This window comes from Mustelus asterias, chromosome 11 (assembly GCF_964213995.1).
Source record: "Mustelus asterias chromosome 11, sMusAst1.hap1.1, whole genome shotgun sequence".
Classification (NCBI taxonomy): domain Eukaryota; kingdom Metazoa; phylum Chordata; class Chondrichthyes; order Carcharhiniformes; family Triakidae; genus Mustelus; species Mustelus asterias.
The window spans coordinates 40,465,000-40,489,880 of record NC_135811.1 but is presented as its reverse complement, the minus strand read 5'-3'; the positions used below and the strand labels follow the sequence as shown (position 1 = coordinate 40,489,880).

Sequence of the window (24,881 nt, the reverse complement as noted above, 5' to 3'; positions counted from 1 at the left end):
CAGCATGATATGTTTCACTTCAGGTATGATTCAAATGACCCACTGGGGAACTTTTATTAAACAAAGTTTATTTAAGAATATAGTTAACATGTATGGAAAGAAAATTAGCAATAACTTTTATTAATCACTTACAAAAACAAAACAACCACGATAATGCATAAACTTAACAAATATATCTAAGATGTTCCAATCAAACCAAAACCTTCCATACACAAAACCATAGAACCATAGAAAATTACAGCTCAGAAACAGGCCTTTTGGCCCTTCTTGTCTGTGCCGAACCATTTTTTGCCTAGTCCCACTGACCTGCACTTGGACCATATCCCTCCACACCCCTCTCATCCATGAACCCGTCCAAGTTTTTCTTAAATGTTAAAAGTGACCCCGCATTTACCACTTTATCCGGCAGCTCATTCCACACTCCCACAACTCTCTGCGTGAAGAAGCCCCCCTAATATTCCCTTTAAACTTTTCTCCTTTCACCCTTAGCCCATGCCCTCTGGTTTTTTTCTCCCCTAGCCTCAGCGGAAAAAGCCTGCTTGCATTCACTCTATCTATACCCATCAAAATCTTATACACCTCTATCAAATCTCCCCTCAATCTTCTACGCTCCAGGGAATAAAGTCCCAACCTATTCAATCTTTCTCTGTAACTCAGCTTCTCAAGTCCCGGCAACATCCTTGTGAACCTTCTCTGCACTCTTTCAACCGTATTTACATCCTTCCTGTAACTAGATGACCAAAACTGTACCCAATACTCCAAATTCGGCCTCACCAATGCCTTATATAACCTTACCATAACACTCCAACTTTTATACTCGATACTCCGATTTATAAAGGCCAATGTACCAAAGGCACTCTTTACGACCCTATCCACCTGTGACGTCACTTTTAGGGAATTCTGTACCTGTATTCCCAGATCCCTCTGTTCAACTGCACTCTTCAGAGTCCTACCATTTACCCTGTACGTTCTACTTTGGTTTGTGCTTCCAAAGTGCAATATCTCACACTTGTCTGCGTTAAATTCCATTTAAGAAGTTTAACAACACCAGGTTAAAGTCCAACAGGTTTATTTGGTAGCAAAAGCCACACAAGCTTTCGAGGCTCTGAGCCCCTTCTTCAGGTGAGTGGGAATTCTGTTCACAAACAGAACTTATAAGACACAGACTCAATTTACATGAATAATGGTTGGAATGCGAATACTTACAACTAACCCCACTCCCATTGTTTTGTTTCTTAAAGACTGGATTAGTTGTAAGTATTCGCATTCCAACCATTATTCATGTAAATTGAGTCTGTGTCTTATAAGTTCTGTTTGTGAACAGAATTCCCACTCACCTGAAGAAGGGGCTCAGAGCCTCGAAAGCTTGTGTGGCTTTTGCTACCAAATAAACCTGTTGGACTTTAACCTGGTGTTGTTAAACTTCTTACTGTGTTTACCCCAGTCCAACGCCGGCATCTCCACATCATGACTACCTTAAATTCCATTTGCCATTTTTCAGCCCATTTTTCTAGTTGGTCCAAATCCCTCTGCAAGCTTTGAAAACCTTCCTCACTGTCCACTACACCTCCAATCTTTGTATCATCAGCAAACTTGCTGATCCAATTGACCACATTATCATCCAGATCATTGATATAGATGACAAACAACAATGGACCCAACACCGATCACTGCGGCACACCACTAGTCACAGGCCTCCACTCAGAGAAGCAATTCTCCACAACCACTCTCTGGCTTCTTCCATTGAGCCAGTGTCTAATCCAATTTACTACCTCCCCATGTATACCTAGTGACTGAACCTTCCTAACTAACCTCCCATGAGGGACCTTGTCAAAGGCCTTGCTGAAATCCAGGTAGACAACATCCACCGCCTTCCCTTCATCCACTTTCCTGGTAACCTCCTCGAAAAACTCTAATAGATTGGTCAAACATGACCTACCACGCACAAAGCCATGTTGACTCTCCCTAATAAGTCCCTGTCTATCCAAATATTTGTAGATCCTATCCCTTATCACACCTTCCAATAACTTGCCCACCACCGACGTCAAACTTACTGGCCTATAATTTCCCGGATTTCTTTTGGAACCTTTTTTAAACAACGGAACAACATGAGCCACCCTCCAATCATCCGGCACCTTCCCCGTGAATACTGACATTTTAAATATGTCTGCCAGGGCCCCTGCAAGTTCAACACTAGCTTCCCTCAAGGTCCGTGGGAATACCCTGTCCGGTCCTGGGGATTTATCCACTCTGATTTGCCTCAAGACAGCGAGCACCTCCTCCCCTTTAATCTGTAAAGGTTCCATGACCTCCCTACCTGTTTGCCCTATTTCCGTAGACTCCATGCCCGTTTCCTCAGTAAATACGGATGCAAAAAAACCATTTAGTATCTCCCCCATCTCTTTTGGTTCCATACACAGTCTACCACTCTGGTCTTCAAGAGGACCAATTTTATTCCTCACTATCCTTTTGCTCCTAACATACCTATAGAAGCTCTTTGGATTTTCCTTCACTCTGTCTGCCAAAGCAACCTCATGTCTCCTTTTAGCCCTCCTGATTTCCCTCTTAAGTAACTTGTTGCACTTTTTATACTCCTCGAGCATCTGATCTGTTCCTTGCTGCCTGTACATTTCATACAACTATCTCTTCCTCTTAATCAGTGTTACAATCTCCCTCGAGAACCAAGGTTCCTTATTCCGATTTACTTTGCCTTTAATCCTGACAGGAACATACAAACTCTGCACTCTCAAAATTTCTCCTTTGAAGGCCTCCCACTTTCCATTTACATCCTTACCAGAGAACAGCCTGTGCCAATCCACACTTCCCAGATCCCTTCTCATTTCATCAAATTTGGCCTTTTTCCAGTTCAGAATTTCAACCCGAGGACCAGATCTATCCTTATCCACGATCAGGTTGAAACTAATGGCATTATGATCACTGGATCCAAAGTGTTCCCTCACACTCACATCCATCACCTGCCCTAACTCATTTCCCAATAGGAGAATCAATATCGCATCCTCTCTCGTTGGCACCTCTATATACTGATGTAGAGAATTCTCCTGAACACATTTTACAAACTCTACCCCGTCTAAACCTTTAACAGTATGCAAGTCCCAATCTATATGTGGAAAATTAAAATCCCCTACTATCACAACTTTGTGTTTCTTGCAGTTGTCAGCTATCTCTCCGCTGATCTTCTCCTCCAATTCTCGCTGACTATTGGGTGGTCTATAATACAACCCGATTAATGTGGTCATACCTTTCTTGTTTCTCAGCTCCACCCATAGGGCCTCTGTAGACAAAGTCCCTAATCTATCCTGCCTGAGTACCGCTGTACATTTTAAACTTTAAACAAGTTCAACACTGCAAAATCTAATGCTCACGTGATACAGGAATTGAGTCCTTTGGTTGGAGAATTGAAAACTCTGCCTTGTAAGTTCTAGTAGTCCTCTTGACACACCCAGAACAGCTTGAAGTCAGAACAGCTTCCCAGAAGCCCAGGTCGACTCTGGTCAAAGCACCAACAGCAGATTTTCTACTCCAGGAAGGCTTTCAGATAACCTGCAGTATTTCCAAAACCAGCGAGAGAGAGAGAGAGAGAAAGAGACACTTCTTTTCAGCTTGCTGTCCCTTTGAAAAACTAACCTGCAGCTCAGAAAATGAAACCTTAAACTCACTGGAAAGGAAAGGAAACTGTCCAAAAACACATGACCGTCCTCCTAACAATGTAGGATCATAAAACAACCCAGAGTTAAAATAAACATTTAAGTTATTGGAGTAGCAATAAAAGGACTCCTCACAGACAACTCGGTGTCAATGACATCAGCTAAGGCTGTGAGCTGAGAAAACACTGAAGCTGTGAGAGCTGCAGAGATCATGATTAAATAAAAACTTTCTTAAAGGTACACTAATGTCACATAGAGAAAAATATTTCGAGCAAGGACTTGTGGAACAGGAGAAAATGAGATAAGGGAATCAAGGGTTATGGGGATAAGGCAGGAAAGTGGAGTTCAGGATCATCATATCAGATCAATCACAATCTCATTGGATGGCAGTGCAGATTCGATGGGCCGCGTCTTATGGTCTTTAGGGAAGAGCAACGGTTGGATGAGGTTGATCAAAAGCATTGTCTAACAGACGATTTTCAGGTCAGCTTTTGGAGGAAATTCCAGAATACGTAGTGACTGAAAGAAAAGCTAGAGATAGTGTTCCAGAAGAGTGGGGAATGGGAACTGACCAGTTTTTCAGAGGAGCGAAGCTTTGGTACATGAACATTCTACCTGACATCATAGAGCTAATGTGAAGCTGTGGAGAGAATTGGACACGAGGGAGAGTATCTCGCAATCAATCTCTCACAGTAGGGACAGAAGTGAGGTCAGACGCATGTCCTCCTGACAGGAGAAGAAAAGAAACATCAGAAAAATGAAACCAAAGCCTCCAGAGGCCTGGTCTACAGGCAGCCCGGTGGCACAGTGATTAGCACTGCTGTCTCACCGCACCAGGGACCCGAGTTCAATTCCTCCTTGGGTCACTGTCTGTGTGGAGTTTGCACATTCTCCCCGTGTCTGCGTGGGTTTCCTCCGGGTGTTCCAGTTTCCTCCCACACTCCAAAGATGTACAGGTTAGGTGGATTGGCCGTGCTAAATTGACCCTTAGTGTCTGGGGGATTAGCAAGGTAACTATGCCAGGAGACGGGGCCTGGCTGGAATTATTGTTGGTGCAGGCTCGATGAGCATTCTATGATTCTAAGAAGTGTGAGCTAATGAAAGGAAAAACTCGTGATAAAATATGTAATTGATAAATAAAGCTGCCACATTAAAAAAACAAGCCGATGTTAATGGTGCTTGTTCTTTATTTCCAGTTACTTACTGTCAAACCTGAACATCGGCTGTCGAACCTTTCAGATATCCAGAGCTGCTCTTACTTATCTGATGTCAGCTGGGACGCTGTCCAGCAGAAGAAGATGGAACCTGGCTTTGTTCCAAACGTAAGCAAAGAGAATCACCTGTCCCAGCACGGGGAACATGCTGAGTGCTGAGAGGACCAAATGATTAAAATACAATCCGTTACCTGCCAATCTTCTTACATGAGTGACTATTGTTAAATGTGTAAAACTTTAAAAAAAATAATAGCCTACGTTTTCACACACGGCTTGTGAAGTGAGGATGTTGCAACCAGTAACAATCTATCCTTTAACAGAAAGGTCGGCTGCATTGCGACCCTACGTTTGAACTGGAGGAAATGATTCTAGAGTCGAGACCACTGCACAAAAAGAAGAAAAGGCTGGCGAAAAACAAATCCAGAGACAACAGCAAAGATAGCTCCCAGTCGGTAAGTCCCCCTTCATATTGTGGTACGCTGATGTAGCTCACCTGTGCCATGTTCTCTTTATGTCACATGTGAACTCGGCCTAAGATAAATGTGTACCTGCATCTACTACCTAAAGTACAGTTGCCAGTCTAATGGAATCAGCATCTGAGGGGATTTTTTACAGGCTTCTATCTCTACTTCACAAAATGAAGGAAAAGCTCCCTCATGTTTGCCATAGTGACTGCTGCAGCTGTGTACTTTACCTGTGCCTCTGTTTGATCAAAGGCCGGTTGCTATTACATGCAGACATGCATTTGATATTTAAGAAAGCTAGCAATGAACGCCGAATTTAATAATGTAACATCTGTAAGCGCAACTACCGCACACATTCAGCTAGAATTCTTTTGACCTTTTGGAATTTGTAAATTCTGGTAATTGTTCTTTTTATTTCTCTGAAAGGATAATGAGTATCTTCAGGAGTGTTTAGAAGTAGTGAGACAAGAGTTTATGGTCTTCAACAGAGAAAAGTAAGTATGGTAAGAGCATTTTATCATTAATCTTAACGCTACAGAGCCAGTGAAGCTGAAGCACAGAAGATGGCAGTTCTCAGACCTGAACATTCCCCTGAGCTCCCCCCCACCTCCGACACCACCCCCACTCTCACTCCACCTTCATTCAAGCAATCTCACTTAATGCGAAGGCACAACTTTTATTCTGTAATGCATTAAAGATTCATTTGAATGGGAATGTTTCAATACAGCACATTTTGCAAAGGCAAGCAAAGTGGGATTCCTCCCTTTTGTTTGAAGAATGGTGGATTTAATCGGCGGGAGAACAGTGGTGAATCTGCCGACACATTAAAGTCAGTGTTTTACTTAAATGTCTGATAATGATTCTGTGATGCACCTTGGGACATTCCCCACGCTAAAGGCGCCACATAATTACAAGTTGTTGTTATGTCTACCAGAATTTTAACATACGTACCAAATTAGTGGACCTCCTATATTGGAACAGCCACTTTACTTGGCTGCAGCCAGATTACATGTTGGCACTTGTGAAGGGTAAGCATTTAGTTTTGCAAGGTTTCTACTTTTACTGTATCTTTGTGCCACACAGCAGAATTCTAGGTTGTATTTATAGTGAGAATTGCTTAGGGTGAGCTAGCTTTTTTGATTGGGGTTGAACCAGCTCCCACCAACACTCGTTAATGTACACAAACGGATTAAACAAATGAAAGATCTGTATAACTACTGACTGACCCTATTCCGGTACTGATGCTCACAAAATGAATACAATAAGCAAATCGTGTGCAAGATATTTTATCGATACTGGCAGGTAAAAATCAGGTCACCGTTGGTTTTAGCACTGTTCCTGGTTACCATCACTAAGAATACTAGGTTATCAGCACTGCAGTCTATCACGTGAAGCACATTTGATTTTTACTAGGGGATTGAAGCATCACTACAGATTGGTTAATCAAATCAACCCCAACTGTTTTTTTTCCTGTTAAATTAAACCGGCTCAATGATAGCAGCAATATTCTTTGTGCATCTTCAGATTTATTTCACTGTAAATGTTTTTAAATGCCTAGGGAGAAAAATCAGTGCAAAGGTTTACCAAGATCAAAACCAAGAGTTTGGACTGGCAGCTGTCTTCCTTTTAGAAAATGGTAATGACACACGGGCTTAATCTTTGGAAAGACACAAAAGGTCTTTGTGTTTGTCAGTCATTGCTTGTGCTGGTTTTGTCCCACAAAACGCTGGATCAACAAAATGTCTTTTCTGCGCAACCCCAGAAGAAAGGTATTGCCCACGAAAATGTAAAGAGGGCAGGTAACTATGGATAAGCAATGAGAATTGAGAGCAAGGCTGCAATTTTGTCACAGCATTGTTTCTGAGAAATCATGATTCCGTTGTGATGGATCTCCAAAAGTCACAAATATCCTCGTCAAAATTAAGAAATTAACAATTGTTTCAACACCAAAGCCAAATTTATTTGCTTTTGTTATAATACAAATGTAGCATCAATTTACAGTGTTGGTGGGTATTCCATCGGACGTAGCTGCTTCCTTACTTCTTGGGTTGTTTCAGGTACTGACTATGTTTGGGGTCACGTAGATAAAGTTGTCAAAAGTTCTCCTTCCTGTCCAGGGAGGAGAGGGGAGTCCAGGTTTGCCCCATCTGAAGACCATCAGTTGATAGGCTGCTGGCTGACCTTTATTTTAGTAGGCCTGTATGAGCCTTGGGTGAGGAATAAGCTGCTGTAATAATCATGCAGCAGTTGTATTAATTTGCCAGATTTAGAATCATAGAATAGAAATCATAGAATCCCTACAGTGCAGAAGGAGGCGATTCAGCCCATCAGGTCTGCAACGACCACAATTCCACCCAGACCCTATTCCCATAACCCCACATTTTTACCCTGATAATCCCCTGATACTAGGGGCAATTAAGCATGGCCAATCCACCTAACCCGCACATCTTTGGACTGTGGGAGGAAACTGGAACACCTGGAGGAAACCCATGCAGACACGGGGAGAATGTGCAAACTCCACACAGACAGTGACCCCAGGCCAGAATTGAACCTGGGTCCCTGGCACTGTGAGGCAGCAGTGCTAACCACTGTGCCACCGTGCCGCCCCAAAGATGGAGGACGATTGTCGGCCTTGGAAAGTGGAGGCCCACCATATACTCTGGAGGTGCCAGTATGACTTACTGACTGGACGACCTGAGGTAAACACATTCTGTTGTATGTGTAAGCTGCATTAAGTCTCTCATGGATTTATAGTTGAAGGAAATGACTTGGGGTGCATTTGTAAATTGTATCCATTCAAATTTCCATGTTCAATCCATTGATCCACTGCTCAATACATATAATTATAAAGATTTTAGCTAGACACTCCATGAGAAATCAGCAAATAAAGTTCCAGCTCCATGTCAATTGTAACATTTTAGCAATAAATCTACAGGTGCAATTTTACAGGTGAAGCGTTTCCACTTTGTAATTTTTAATTGTCCCTTTCCTTGACTGCAGAATATCACTGCAAATCTGAATCCATAGTTAGTGTATCTCTCACACAACTGAATGTGCCGATTTCAGAACCCAAGTAAGGAAGGTGGAGCCAGAGGAATATTTTGATGAATGTTGATACAGTCTTTGTCATTACCCTGAAATGAACTGTGGATATTGTTCTGCTCAAATACATCATTTTTCAAATATTGCAATTTACAAATTGCTTCCTGCAGCTGATCAATGAAGCAAATCTGTTGAGATGACATTAGCCAAAGGGATCATTTGCTTTTTTTTTTAATCATTAGTATCAAAGTAACATACCTACTGTTGTCTTTGTCCATTCTCTTGCCCTCTTCCACCACTTAAGGCAAACATGCTCTATCTTGTAGCAAATATGGTGTGGAGAATTTTTAAAAATGAAATAAAACTAGACTAAAACGTACTGACCAAGCTGATGCTGAAAATTAGTGATATTTTGAGGATGCCACTTGTAACCATTTTACATGTCTCCATAGCCATCAGATTTCTGTTTCATCAAATCTTTCCTCTTTAATGCAGGATAATTCTGATGACAAGAAACTGTAAACATGAAGTTCTCACCATCAACGCAATGGCTGGAATTTTCCGGCCGTTCATGTCGGTGGGATTCTCTGGTCCCGCTGCTGTGAACGGAGATTTGGCTGAGCGCCAAATTCTCTGTCAAATTCTGGCCAATATCAACACGAGTCATTTCTTCACCCAAAGAGTGGTGAGCCTGGGGAATTAATTACCACAGGAAGTAGTTGATGCCAAAACATTGAATGTATTCAAGAGGCGGCTGGATATAGCACTTGGGGCGAATGGGATCAAAGGTCCTGGGAAAAAGCAGAATTAGTCTATTGAGTTGGATGATCAGTCATGATCGTGATGAATGCAGCAGGCTCAAAGGGCCAAATGGGCCTCCTCTTGTTCCTGTCTTCTATGTTTCCATGTTTCTATGAGTGCTCATGTGAAATTCTTGTGCATGTACAATTTATCTAAAGTTATAGGGGTTAAATGGATAGTGCCTGGAAACAGCTGGTGGGGGGGAGGGTGATGCGCGATTTACCCTGTGCCCAATCAATGTGAGGTTGGCAGCATGCCAACTTGGTGCTCATAACCATGATTGTAGCCAACACTAGCCACACTGATAAGTGACTGCTTGCCTCTGCAGGAACACAAACTTGTGAGAGGCTAGCAGTACTTAAAGATAAACTGCAGCTACACCTCTTAAAGAGAGGTACATTGTATAAATCCCTCTGACGTGGAAAAGACTGAATAATACCACAGCATGGGAGAGCACATGGCTCCAAGGTTCTCAGACAGTGTGCTAGAGGCCTTGATGGAGGAGTTGCAAAGGAGGAGAGATGTCCTGTATCCACAGGGGACAGAAGACCCTTCAGACAACTGTTCAGAGGGCAGTGGGTCCAGATAGCCCAGAGTCAAGTCCCAAGGACCTAGATGCACTGCTAAAGAAAGTTCAATGTCACCGTACAAGTGATCAAGGTCAATAAATTAATCTTCAAATGCCATATCTGATTAACTGAACTACCAGCCTCACACGCTGCCTCACTCCCCCATCACTCCCCTTTCAACAATCTCTAACAATCTTACCTAACATTCAAATTTTCACCTCCCCCTCATACACTTGGCACTGCTGTAAGCCTCACACCCACAGCTTGCACACACCATCAACTATTCACTTGGGAAGCGGGGAAACTATGCTAACATTGCTGAACCATCAATTCAAAGGCTCAGGCTAATGTCCTGTGTGGCTCATACATGGATTCACATCCCACCAAGGCAGCTAGTCAAATATTAAGTTGAATTAACCGATCTGGAATATAAAACTAGTCCCAGAAATGTTAACCGTGAAACTATCATTGATTTTTATAAAAAGCCATCTGGTCCTTTAGGGAAGAAAAACTTACCTGGTCTGATCTACATGTGACTCCAGAGCCACAGCAATGCGATTGACTCTTAAATGTCCTGTGAAATGGCCTAATGTGGTGACCCACTGTAATTACATGTTGTATGTCTGGACACACCCATGCTGCACCTGGCCCGAGACTCCTCCCTTTCCACCTGAGACTCCTCCCTTTCCACCAGAGCGAGGTATAAAGGTGATGGTTCCTCCTCCTCGCCTCAGTCTGGGCCAGGTCAGCTACAAGGGTGTGCTCCTGTTCTTTGCGAATAAAAGCCTGTTAATTCACTCACTCACTGGAGTCCTCGTATCGTGATTGATAGTGCATCACCTAACAAGCCACTCAGTTCAAGCACGTTTAGGGGTGGGCAACACCTACAAGTCCTAAACCTGATGGTAGAGGCAGTGTTTACTGTCATGAGAATAATCATTGCCTATGCAGTCGTCAATGATGGAGTGGTAACCATTCAAGATAATGGTGTCCTCATACCTTATCCTTCTCACATCACACTTCCTCCTCATCCCACACTCTTGTCTGATTTACAAGCTGTAGATGGTGCAAGCATTCACCTTCTAATTTTCCCCATCCTCTCAGCACAATCCTCCCCTTGTGCCTTTCCCCTTTCAGATCCAAGAGGTGCAACCTATCCAGGTAGTGATGGAATAACAAGGTAGAAGAGGAAGAAGATGATAATGAAGAAGAACTAGTTCAGAAACAACACTCTCACAATTTAGAGATAGCCAAGTGTGGAGATCTGCATGTTGTAAGACAGTAGACACTGCAAGCAGGAAAGGGTGCACGAGTAACAGAGATGGCACCTCACCAGAGAGTCAGGCCACATCCGAATTTTGCAGAAGACTTAGAGGAGTACTTCAGTCGGGTGGGCTGCTGAAGGAAACTGATGAATATGCATAGTGAAATGATTGTTTCATTAGTAGACTTGTCACAAATCAGTATCAAGGAGCACTGAAGAATCTGACACCAACTTGACAGAGGGATTTGTGCAGAGTTCATCCTTTCCAGTCTCATTGTGATGACCAGCGCACCCACAAAGGCAATATCTGATGGCTGATGTCTCAGCTTCCATTACTCACAAGTGGAAGCCATTCTACACCTGGATTCTGTAGTGAGAGCTCAGACCTCTGCCATACAAAGCCAAAATGTTCAAAGAGGCAAACAGGCTTTCGCCGCAATCCCCCAACAGATTCCCAGGATTGCTAAGATGTTGCCCTGGAGAGAGGCTGTGGCTCCATGGGGAATAAACCGGCTGTCCTCATGGGGTGATATGATTTGTCCACCCACCACTGCCACTCTCTCAGTGCAATCAGTCCACTCTACTGCTGCTCAGGATGAGATGGTACAGTGTAAAGAGAGGCTTTCTGAGCCTAAAGCTGCTCCTGGGGGGCAGGCAAGACCATTTGCATAGCATATTATCCCTACAGTGCAGAAGGAGGCCATTTGGCCCATCGAGTCTGCACTGACCACAATCCCACCCAGGCCCTATCCCAATAACCCCACATATTTACCCTGTTAATTTCCGTGACACCAAGTGTCAATTTAGTATGGCCAATCAGCCTAACCCACACATCTTTGGACTTTAGGAGGAAACCAGACCACTGGAGGAAACCCACGCAGACACGGGGAGAACATGCAGACTCCACACTGTCACTGACCCGAGCCGGGAATCGAACCCAGGTCCCTGGCACCGTGAGGCAGCATTACAGTTACACCCTGACTGGAAGTCAGTGGTGGTCCAGCAGCCATACTGCAGATACTGGGGTAACTTTGAATAGAAGCATTAGGACAGGCAGAGGCACATGGAAAGCAGGCACTAGGGCAGTTAGTTGATGTTTGCATGCAGGATGAGATGATTTGATTTATTAATTTGATTTGGGATGCTGATTTTGTGTTGGCATTTATTTTCGTATCATGGCCTAGCAGACATTACGATGGTCAGTATCAGGGAAGGTAAGGCTTGAGATTGTTGATGAATGGAGAATTGGGGTTCATTGGTATTGAAGTCAGATGAGTTGTTCACGGACAACCCGACTAGAAAAGGGTTGACTGAGTCACTTCCCCCGTCATTCCTCTCTCCTGCTGCTCCTTCTCCAGAGCTACGTGTCATTTACCTTATGGTAAGGACTGCGTCCTCACGATGGTAAGACTGAATAACATGATTCCCGCTCTGCCAATTACTGGAGGGTTCCTCTAGAGGGGTCAAAGGAGCAGACACATTATCTCAGCATGTCAGTTATCTATTGCATCATGCTTCATATGGTGGCATGGCTTTTACTTTGCACACGTGCTTGGTTTGCCTACGAGAGCCATGAATAATGTGGTGAGCAGGTAGCCCTTGCCATCCAGTTTGTCGCAGTGTCGCACAAGGTACAGGGCGCTGCCACAGAACAAAGGCACAACGATGCTGCCAGGATACTGGGAATTGACCTGCATGTGGCCACCACCATCTGGCTGTTGAGAGGGTTGAATCTGTTTCAACTGTGGTACGTCGCAGAATTGAGACATGGCACCCGCAAAGCGATGTGAGCTGTCAGTGACACCCTTCAGCACGGGGAAAACGACAATAATCACATTGCCTTTACTGTCTCGGCAAAAGAGAAGAAAGCATCAGCAACCTCCCTTCTGCGACAGTGGCCGGCAGAATGCGAGATGCCTCAAATATTTCCAGCTTCAATGCTATGTTCACTTTCACAGTCACCGGCAATATGGTCCCCCTTCTGCTCTGTGGCTGCAACTGGTTGCAAATTTCAGTGAGACATAGACCTTTCGCACATTATTCCTCACTGAAATTCAGGCAGGACAACTATACTCTTAACACCTTAGATGGACATGAGGAGAACGCTTCTACCTCCTCCTCCTCCCTCTTCTGGCATCTTGTCCTGCTCTGTGAGTTCTCTGCTCATTCTCTGAGTCATGCTGCATTCCAAGGGCAGTGCCCCATGTCTGCAGTAACTGTTTGTGCACAAGCCTTGATATCATGCCAAAGGCACCTGTCTCAACGCTCCCTGAAAACTTTAGCAAATTTACAGAACTCTGGAAAGCACTAAACACTGTAGGAAGAGGCAGTATAAATTAATCAACAGCTATCCTGTAAATAGTTGATGACCGCTTTAAATAGTGCAGGTGGAAGAGCCTTTCATGCTTCTGAGCACATTTTCAGCTGTGCAAGGTTAAAAGCGGGAGGGTTGAGCTCTGACACAGCAGTGCTAATGTCAAATTCACATTATTACACTGATCCACCTGCCCTGCATGCTTCCGGCAGAGACACACTGCATGGTGCATTAATGCCCTCCTCAGGATGGTGTCTGGTGCAAATCACACCAGAAGTTGCCACACAAGTTGTGGATGCCATTAAAGATCTCTAAGGACACTCGTAGCACCTGTTATGCAGATTTTGTGCCAATAGTCTGAACCTTACCAGTAAAATCATTAACCTTCTCCAGTGTCACAGGAAGGTTTTCTGTTTTTATTTCAGTTTTCCAGCAGTATTTTGCTTTTATTTTAATCGTTATTTTTTTTTTGAACCTAGCAAAATGACCTTGCCTAATTTAAATCTTTTAAGTCAGAATATTAATCCTGGAGATAGCAAATCATGGTTCAAAACCAAAGGATTGAATGCTTGGCAGTGGGCTAAAGACTTAGTGTTTTGGCAAGCAATCATGGAATTTTGTGATATACAAGACTGAACATTCTATTCTTTTTCTCTACAAATGATTGCTTTAAAGAGTTACATTTGTGTAACCATGCTCTTCATGTCGGCCTCTTGTTTCAATGCACATCTGTGTTCTAGACCAGATAAACACCTTTGGCCTGCTTTGGGAGATGAACTATTTCTGGAATTTAGACCAAAGTAGTATGGGGTTGGGTTGCGAACAACTGCTGAATTTGCTTTTGTTGGTCTGTGTAATTTGGCTAAGAAAAGTCTTGCCAAACACAGCCAGTATTGGTTATTAACTTCTGCTGGCAATGGAGGTAGGGAGCAGAGTGTTCCTTTGCCATCATTGCTGTTAGTGCAAGATCACTTACTGCCTGATTTAATTTGATTTGATTTATTATTGTCACATGTATCAGTATACAGTGAAAAATATTGTTTCTTGCGCGCTATACAGACAAAACATACTGTTCATAGAGAAGGAATGGAGAGAGCGCAGAATATAGTGTTATAGTCATAGCTAGTGTGTAGAGAAAGATCAACTTAGTGCGAGGTGGGACCATTCAAAAGTCTGATGGCAGCAGGGAAGAAGCTGTTCTTGAGTTGGTTGGTACGTGACCTCAGATTTTTGTATCTTCTTCCCGACAGGGGTCCTTAATTATGCTGGCTGCTTTGCCGAGGCAGCAGAAGTGTAGACAGAGTCAATAGAAGGGAGGCTAATTTGCGTGATGGATTGGGCTACATTCACAACCTTTTGTAGTTTCTTGCGGTCTTGGGCAGAGCAGGAGCCATACCAAGCTGTGATACAACCAGAAAGAATACTTTCCATGGTGCATCTGTAAAAGTTGCTGAAAGCCATAGTAGACATGCCAAATTTCCTGAATGTTACCCATTCAGTTAGTGATGGAGGCAACTCTGTAATCTCCAGGAGTTTTCATCTCTTGTACTTGCTCCACTTGCGGAACAGGCTCTGTGGAGAAATATTGTACATGAGAATATGCAATGTCTAGAAAATGGTTGTAAAGTACCTGAAGGGTATATTTCAACTATTCATAACAGCCACACTGAACTGTGTTATTTCCCCTTCAAATCTCAAACCTAATCTTAATCGAATCTTAAAGCCGCAGTGCTCTTTGAAATGTTTATCTAAAAAATTCATTTTTGTATCCTTTCCAAAATAACCATGATGTGAAAAATGAACCTCCAATCTCCTGTCGTTAGTCATTTATACGAAAATAAACTTTAGTAACTTTTTGCTTACCTTTAAAACTATTAGTTCACTCTGTGATCAGAATTGCAGGCACTGGTCTCAGTGGTACAATCCTGCTACTAATGGCAACTTCTGACAGGGCCTAGATTAAACCTAACTTGTTCCTATTTAATTTCAGGATCTGCAGTCCTGAAAAAAGCATGGTGCGGGGTTGGGGGGGGGGGGCGGAATTCTCTATTCCCATTCTTTTCGGGTGACTTTGATGACGGGAAAGGAAAATCTTGGGAGGACCAATTGGCGCTTGAAGCTGACGTAAATGTGTGACATGATTGTTCCCACCTCCCGCCAGTGACATAATGGGAATGAACCTCGGGAACATCATTATATATAGTACATATCATTATCAGCCCTCTGATATCCTCCCTGCTCCCCCCACCACCACTCTTCTAAACTCCATTCACATCAGCAGAGGACAGATTGGCAGGACCCTCCCCTCCATTGAACTGTGCACTCACCTGACTTCCTCTGGGAGGACTGCGTGCCAGGAGCATTGGCAGTGCTGAGGTGAGGGGAGGAAGGGTGGGGAGGGCTGTTGATTTTTTAATGCACTGGGGCTGCCATTGAAAATGGCACTCCGTCTTTAAAAAGGTAAGTTGCTGGTGGGACAGGCTCACTTAGAGCCTGATTTTCACGGGGGTCCCACCCCTTGAAGTTTCTCTTTCTCTATGTTTCCAACAATAGAGCGGGGAAAGCCACCGTTGGTGCTACTTTTCCCGCCCGCTGTCGCACTCTGCCGAATACAGGGAAAATTACATCCATCGTCTAAACGAATAATCCTCCCCCACAGTTCAGAAATTGCTAACATTCTTTTCTCAACATTTCCCTTGAAAAACCGTTGACAGTAAAAGAAATCGGACCAGTAAAAGAAATGGGCGACACAATGTGAGGCATTGCTGCCTCACAGCACAAGGGACCCAGGTTCGATTCCCGGCCTTGGGTGACTGTCTGTGTGGAGTCTGCATGTTCTTCCCGTCTCTGCATAGGTTTCCTCCGCGTGCTCCGGTTTCCTCCCACATTCCAAAGATGTGCTGGTTAGGTGCATTGGCCATGCTAAATTCTCCCTCACTTTTACCCAAACAGGTGCTGGAGTGTGGCGGCTAGGGGATTTTCACAGTAACTTCATTGCAGTGTTAATGTAAGTCTACCTGTGACATTAATAAATAAACTTTAGAATTAACTAAAGAGAAGAAAGGCAATATTATTGAAAGTAGCATTGCAGTCCAGCCCTATCTAAGACATCAGCTTCTTACAACTCATATGAAAAGCTGCAACCCACACAAAACAACAAAATGCAGACTTTCCTTTGATCTTTTGGTTTTAAATATCAATGAAAGAAAAACTTGGAAAGCAGTGGTTTGGGGTGGATTGTAAAACAAAGTAAGTCCTGTAAAACTGTAATAGCTTGGCTGCCACTTATGGTTCATTGTATCTGTAGGTTTACATGAACAAATTGTTGTTGCATTACTGTGCACCTCAGTTTCCCCCAGTGTCCTGTCCAATATTTATCACGATCAATTGGCATCACTAAAATGTATCATCTGATCATTACCTCATTACCCCAGTGTTGTGTTTGGGGGCAAGCTGTGTGCAAATTCCTTTCATTCTAACAATGACAACATTTCAAAAATACTTCATTGGATACAGAGTGCCTTGGGAAGACCTGACGGTGTGCACTGTGTTTTAAAAATACAAGACTTACTTTCTTTTTGCTACTCAAGACTTTTATCCCACTGTGGTGAACCATAGATGGTTACCACTATGGGTACTGAACCATAGATGGTTATCACTATGGGTACTTGTACATATGTTACTCTGCTTGCTGTTGGGGTTAGGGTTGGGGTGTTCTACCTGTTGGTATTGTTCTGTGGTACACTCCGGTTGGCTCCGCCTTCCTATAGGGGTATAAAGGTCACTGCACTTCCTAGTGACCCTTTAGTCTAGGATTGTATTGTTAAGCAGTATGCTCTATTCTTGTTGCTAATAAAAGCCTTTATTTCCCGAGTACGATCGAGCATCTCGAGTGAATTAATCACGCATCAATTTTATTAGCAACAATTTTTGGTTAAAAAAAAAACACCATGGAGCAAATGTTAAAACCAGATCGACTTACCTTAGGTCCGCGTGCCGCTGGAGCGTCGAACACTTTCGACCATTGGTTGAAGTGTTTTCAGGATTATATCGACCCCTCAACAGCAGTCCAAACCGACGCCGACAGATTGCGGGTCCTCCACGCAAGGGTAAGTGACACGGTGTATGCTACAATCCGTGACTCACAAGACTACAAAGAGGCCATCGAATTACTCAAGAAGCTGTACCATAAACCGCCAAACGAGATTCATGCTCGTCACCTCCTAGCCACTTGACGGCGGCAGCCCGGCGAAACGACGGCACAGTACCTGCGCGAACTCCAGCAGCTAGTCAGAGCCTGTAATTGCAAGCCAGTGTCGGCCACCCAATACACTAATGATCTGATCCGAGATGCGTTTGTGGCAGGAATCGGCTCATCCTATATTCGCCTGCGGCTGCTAGAGCAAGGTAATTTGGACCTAGCTAAGACGGTGGAATTGGCTGATACGATGGAAACAGCCTCCAGAAGTCTTGAAACATACCCCACCGACCACGTGGGAACATCGTGGCAAGCACAGCCACCGACTCAACTCTACCCAGCGGCTCCGAGGAACTGCGCGATCGTGCTTTCAACCTCGGACCTGATGGCGGCGGCAGCTCCAGGAGGCCCACGGTGCTATTTCTGTGGATTGGCGAAGCACCCTCATCAGCAATGTCCAGCCAGGACGGTATTTTGCTCCGCTTGTGGGAAGAAAGGGCACTATGCTAAAGTGTGCCGAGCGAAACCACCTTCGAAGCCAAGCAGTGCTGCGTGTGACTCCCCAGGATCCGGCTCCTCGTCTCCAGCTTCGTCGATGTCTTCGAACACGTGCGAGCCACGGGCGCCACCATTCCTGAGGACGACGACGCAAGACTCGTACGACCTGCGAGTGCCGCCACTTTCAATGCCATCGGCCATGTGCGATCCGTGGGCGCAGCCATTTTGGTCGGCACCGGCCGCAGACGACCAGCAGGGGTCCTCATCATTGATCACCTCAGCTGCCTGCAGTTGCACTCGGCATCCAACAGTGGCGTCAATCATCCTGGACCAGGCAAAGCCTCACAGACTCGACAAGTCCATGATGGACATAGAGGTGAACGGACGCCTGACATTTTGTCTGTTTGACAGCAAGAGCACGGAGAGTTTCATTCATCCCGATACCGTGAAACGGTGCGCTCTCCGCATGCAAACTGTCAGGCAGACAATCTCTATGGCGTCGAGGTCCCGATCTGTTACCGTTCTTGGGAGCTGCGTGGTAACTCTAACGGTGCGGGGCACAGTTTATGAGAACTTTAGGCTCCTCGTGTTACCGCACCTTTGCGCTCCGGCACTCCTGGGGCTAGACTTTATGGTCCACCTGAAGAGTGTGATCCTGCAGTACGATGGGCCACTCCCTCCTTTTCAGTGGGAGAACAGCAGCCTCCAAATTGCCCAGCGCGCTCCTCATGCAGTCTCTCGACCCTCAAAATTACCCCACCTTCTTTATTTGCAAATCTCGTGCCAGACTGCAAACCCATCGCAACTAAGAGCAGGCGTTACAGCGCTGAGGATCGGATCTTTATTCGATCCGAGGTTCAGCAGCTCCTCAGGGAAGGGATCATCCAACCTAGCACTAGCCCATGGAGAGCACAAGTCGTGGTGGTCAAGACTGGAGACAAGCCCCGGATGGTCATAGACTATAGTCAGACCATTAATAGGTACACGCAGCTGGACGTGTACCCTCTCCCGCGCATATCTGACATGGTCAACCAGATTGCGCAGTACCGGTGTTCTCCACCATCGACTTGAAGTCAGCCTACCACCAGCTCCCCATTCGCCCAGAGGACCGGAAATACACGGCCTTTGAGGCGGATGGCCGTCTTTACCACTTCTTAAGGGTCCCTTTTGGCGTCACGAATGGGGTCTCGGTTTTCCAGCGTGAGATGGACCGAATGGTGGACCAAAACGGTCTACGGGCTACCTTCCCGTACCTGGACAACGTCACTATCTGCGGCCATGACCAGCAGGACCACGACGCCAATCTCCTGAAGTTTTTACGTACTGCGTCTCGCCTGAATCTGACCTATAACGGGGAGAAGTGTGTGTTTAGCAAGCGCCGCCTAGCAATACTCGGATATGTGGTGGAAAACGGGGTCCTCGGCCCCGATCCAGACTGTATGCGTCCCCTCCTTGAACTTCCCCTACCCACTAGCATCAAAGCACTGAGGAGATGCTTAGGCTTCTTCTCGTATTACGCACAGTGGGTTCCCAATTGTGCGGACAAAGCCCGTCCGCTCATAAAATCTACCTCTTTTCCCCTGGCAGCAGAGGCTCGCTTAGCCTTTGAAGGGATAAAAGCTGACATCGCGAAAGCCACGATGCACGCTGTCGATGAGTCCATCCCCTTCCAGGTGGAGAGTGATGCATCTGATTTCGCCCTGGCCGCCACACCAGGCGGCAGGCCCGTCGCCTTTTTCTCTCGCACCCTCCAAGGCCCTGAAATTCGGCACTCCTCTGTGGAAAAAGAGGCTCAGGCCATTGTGGAGGCCGTACGGCATTGGTGCCATTATTTGGCGGGAAAACGGTTTACCCTGCTCACGGACCAGAGGTCTGTGGCATTCATGTTCAACAACACGTTGAGGGGAAAGATCAAGAACGATAAAATCTTGAGGTGAATAATCGAACTCTCCACCTACAACTATGATATCATGTACCGTCCGGGGATGTTCAATGAGCCCTCAGATGCCCTGTCGCGTGGAACATGTGCCAGTGTGCAGGAGGGCCGGCTACAGGCCCTCCACAATGATCTCTGCCATCCGGGGATCACTCGGCTCTTCCATTTTGTAAAGGCCCGGAACCTGCCCTACTCCATTGAGGATGTCAGGTCGATAACTCGAAGCTGCCAGGTATGTGCTGAATGCAAGCCGCACTTCTACCGACCTGACAGGGCACACCTCATTAAGGCCACTCGCCCTTTTGAACGACTGAGTATGGATTTCAAGGACCCCCTTCCTTCGACAGATCGGAATGTGTACTTCCTCAACGTGGTTGACGAGTACTCCCGATTCCCTTTTGCCATTCCCTGTTCTGACATGTCAGCTGCCACGGTCATCAAAGCCCTGCGGGATCTTTTTACCCTGTTCGGTTACCCCAGTTATATCCACAGTGATAGGGGTTCGTCGTTTATGAGCGACGGCTTTAGGCAATACCTGCTCTCTAAAGGAATTGCCTCAAGTAGGACTACGAGTTACAACCCCAGGGGTAACGGGCAGGTCGAAAGAGAAAACGCTACAGTCTGGAAGGCTGTCTTACTGGCGTTAAGGTCTAGGGGTCTTCCAGTCTCCCGTTGGTAAGAGGTACTTTCTGATGCGCTCCATTCAATCCGGTCCCTCCTGTGTACAGCAACCAACGCTACCCCACATGAGCGGATGTTTACCTTCCCCAGGAAGTCTTCCTCTGGGACCTCACTGCCGTCTTGGTTGACGTACTCAGGACCTGTCCTCCTGCGGCGGCATGTTAGGACCCGCAAGTCCGACCCTTTGGTTGAACAGGTCCATCTTCTCCACGCCAACCCTCAATATGCCTATATAGCATATCCTGACGGGCGAGAGGACACGGTCTCTATCCGAGATCTGGCGCCTGCAGGGGACCTGGAAACCCCTGGTTAGGGTTCCTTTGCCCATTCTCTCCCCTCCTGACACGGCGCGGGCAGTATCGGGACCGCCACTTAATCCTCTTACTCCCGTGTACAGCTTGCCTGAGTCCAGGAGATTGTCGCCACCTCGAGGTCCACCCATCCATGAGGAACTGGAGGAGTCACTGGACACCACCTTGGAGAGAGGGACACCAGAACCGGCGCTACCGCCAGTGTTGAGGAGGTCGCAGAGACGGTGCGGACCTCCGATACGACTGAACTTGTGAATATATGGACAGTTCATACTATTTTTTGCCCCACCGGCCTTTGTTTTTAAAGGAGGGGTGAATGTGGTGAACCATAGATGGTTACCACTATGGGTACCGAACCATAGATGGTTATCACTATGGGTACTTGTACATATGTTACTCTGCTTGCTGTTGGGGTTAGGGTTGGGGTGTTCTACCTGTTGGTATTGTTCTGTGGTACACTCCGGTTGGCTCCGCCTTCCTATAGGGGTATAAAGGTCACTGCACTTCCTAGTGACCCTTTAGTCTAGGATTGTATTGTTAAGCAGTATGCTTTATTCTTGTTGCTAATAAAAGCCTTTATTTCCCGAGTACGATCGAGCATCTCGAGTGAATGAATCGCGCATCACCCACTATAATACGATAGTGTTCTGAACGAGCAATGATCCGTTGTGCATATATTGCAATTGGAAGTCTGGATGTTGGTAATTACTTTTTAGATGATGAATTGAGGATATTTGAATGGTTTTGGCCAGGGAGGGGGTAACTACACATTGAACAAGTTGATCCCCATTAGCTGGATTGGCATTGTTTAAACTGGAAAGCATTTGTAATATAATAATTGATGTATTGGTAAAAATTACAGGAGAAGCCGCCATGGAGAATTCCACCACTAAACTGTAATAATGCTTACATTCGTAGAATGCCTTTCACATTAAAGTGTCTCAAGTATTCCATACAATAAAATACTTTTTGAAGTACATTGCCCAGATCTGAAATTTTCAATATTGATGGATTGTGCACTCTAGGGGCAGAATTTTCCCGCCCTGCCCTCCACAGGAATCGTAACAGGCAGGACACAGACCATGCAAAGGTCTGTTGACCTCGGGCAAGATTTTCTGGCCTTGGGGCGAGTGCGGCCGGAAAATCCAGCCCTACAAAGGGAACAAACACCACACAAATATTGGCCGAGTCACAAAAGCTAGCACGTGCACTAATTTTGGTGGCTTGCCATGACATTACACTTTCACATAATTGACGAGCAAAATGATAACATTTCATATCGTCGGCTTCAATAAATTGTTATTCTTTTCGGGCAGCGTGAAACTGCTGATCCTACCTTAACTCTTTTATCAGTCAACCACAAAGCACAAAAACAATCTGTAGGTTGTTTGCTGAAATATATAGTCGATAATGGGCACAAAAAGAACTGAAGTGAAAGGTCTCTGGGCTTTCATTTGGAAGGAAAAGCTGGGTCAACATCGAAAGGTCAGGCCAGAGAGCTAACAAACAATCGAAACACCTCCACAGAAAACAAGTGGAACTAACAGTGATTTATGGTCAGAGTGATTCCCACAGCACAGTTTAGTCTCTCTTTGGCTTTAACCTTTTTTTGCAAACATAAACAGCTGTATAAATTCAACTGAACAAAGCCAAATCCTTAAAGAGCCGCCTCGCTTTTATTGGTGAACTTGATTGGTGTATGGATGCTTAGGAGTCAAGTGAATAAATTGGATCATTTCAATGTTAATGGATTTAAGGCTATCTGACTGAAGATCATATTTATAACCTCACAAATCTGAACTTTTACCATTCCTACGTCAGTTGTCAAAAGCGTGTCGTGCCGGTTTACAATGCTAATGTATTTTCTGTTGTTTCCTACATTTTAAAACTCTACGTAGGTTGAAAAAGAGGTCGGAGGAACCAGCACCGTCCGTATCCACGGTCGAAGCAAAGGCAGAAGCAGTTGCTGAAGAAGAAGGTGAAAGTGGAAACCTGCACATGTGTAGTTCAGTGTGTTCTTCAACAAGCAGCAGCTAGGACTAAAAGGTCAGGCTGCTCTTTCCATCTGTCTTAATGTTTCTCAGGCTGCTTCACTGGGCTAATAAGCTTCAAGAAAGCTTTCAACAGCATTTGGAAAAGAAAGTCATCCATTGAACAATCTCTTGGATATCCAGCGAATTACAACAGAACCAACATTGCTCAGTGAATTTATTTCGTATGTTTCTTAACAAGCACTGGAAAATAGACAGCTTGATTCTCTTAAGAACTGAAAGGTAGATATTCTCTATGCAACCATATAATGGCACATTATGTCATCAATTTAATAGGATGTTGAATGTTTAAAACAAGTTAAATCTGTATTTCTCATTTAATTTTTTTGTGCTTTGTTCGTGTCTTGCTAATGGTTTGTGAAAATCTTTACATGCAATGGTCCTTACTAATAAAACATCATAATCTTCATACAAATTTGACATAATGCAGATTAGTAATTTACAATAATTTTATTAGAACAGAAGAAAATCACACAGTACTGTTGAACTACATTATCATTCAATAGAAATAATTAAACAATGATTTCTATCACTTCAGAATCTTTCATACTGGGTGGGAGGGGGAAACGGAGAACTGGAAGATTTTATGTGTAAATAGTGACAGCATTGTTGTGTATCCACAGTTTTATGTGGCGAGCTTTGATAGGAAAACGTATTATTGAACCAAATTTTCATACAAAAGCTTACACTATTTCCAAAAATGTTTCAAATGTGCAGGCACAACCAATGGGCAAAGAGGCCAAAGCTTTTATAGCACTGACATTTTCATTTATAACATGCAATTAGCTATATCTCATCAGCATATAACTAAATGGCTTAAAATGGTATTTAATATTTGATCTGTCACATCCAGTGTATACTATCGCTTTGAATGACATATATGCTGTGATCAGCTACAAAATATATTAGCAAAGTAGGAAAGTTAATCCAATACGCATAACAGCTGCTTTTACAGTAGGCTATAATAATTGATAAAAGAGAATCTTAAGGAGGGTTGATGAGACAGATAGAAATGTCAATCAGTGACATTCACTGAGCACACTTTTTGCACAGGTACTGCATTTTAGTGTGCGTCGGTTTTTCGTTAACTCATTCAAGGGGGAGGTTGGCATGTCGTGTTGAAAATAAAAACGCACACGCACAGGAATGTAGCACAAGAATGCTGCAAACTTTACCGATGGGATTTCTACCTTAGAATGTCAGCAGTCACATAGCTCAATTTACTTGAAGATACCTGTCAGTAATAATGACAAATGGTAAATTATATTTTAAAAAAAAACCTACTGTATGTATTCAAATGTTATTTATGTATTTTTGTTGCATGAGTAATATACATTGGTTTTGGACTGAATTCTGGTCTTTGAGAATATGGATAATGGAAGGTAAACTTTTCAGGAAAAGGCTGTATCTCTAGTACTGAGATGTTGAATTTTTAATATTTAAAGAAGTGGAGCATGATTGAGTTTCTTGCTGTATTGGGAAAACGGAAATAAATTTGTTCTTGTACATAACAGCTTTTGCCGTTTATTTTACAAAATCTCTTTCAAACAGCAAGAATTTAACGGAGTAACTGAAACTTTATACAGAATGCTGAATCATCTGAATCTTGTACAATTGAAACTACCCGAGATTACGTCCGAAAACGTAAAGCCACATCTCCCCATTTATCTCGAGAATTGCTGAGTTTAAGATTGACATAAATAGATTATTTTTTCCAATAATTATTTTGTGTGTGTTTGTGCACGAAAATTCAATTTAAAAATACTTCAGTTGACTTAAATGGTTGTCCTGTTTTCATGTTCAACTGTAGGTTCACCAAAGCTTTTTTTCTACCCATACGAGTAATGAAAATTCTTACTCTCTGCTTCAAATA

The 24,881-nt window shown here is 44.3% G+C and overlaps 1 protein-coding gene across 1 annotated transcript in view; it reads left to right on the top strand.

Annotated features, from left to right (window-relative positions):
• stk32c (serine/threonine kinase 32C) overlaps positions 1 to 24,515 on the top strand; it is a 331,278-nt gene extending 306,763 nt beyond the window's left edge. The window contains exons 9-12 of the mRNA XM_078224398.1: positions 4,862 to 4,987; positions 5,200 to 5,331; positions 5,770 to 5,837; positions 22,856 to 24,515. Of these exons, the coding sequence (XP_078080524.1) occupies positions 4,862 to 4,987; positions 5,200 to 5,331; positions 5,770 to 5,837; positions 22,856 to 22,994 (465 nt within the window). The 3' untranslated portion in view covers positions 22,995 to 24,515. The remainder of the gene's footprint in view (positions 1 to 4,861; positions 4,988 to 5,199; positions 5,332 to 5,769; positions 5,838 to 22,855) is intronic.
• Positions 24,516 to 24,881: the final 366 nt, after the last annotated feature.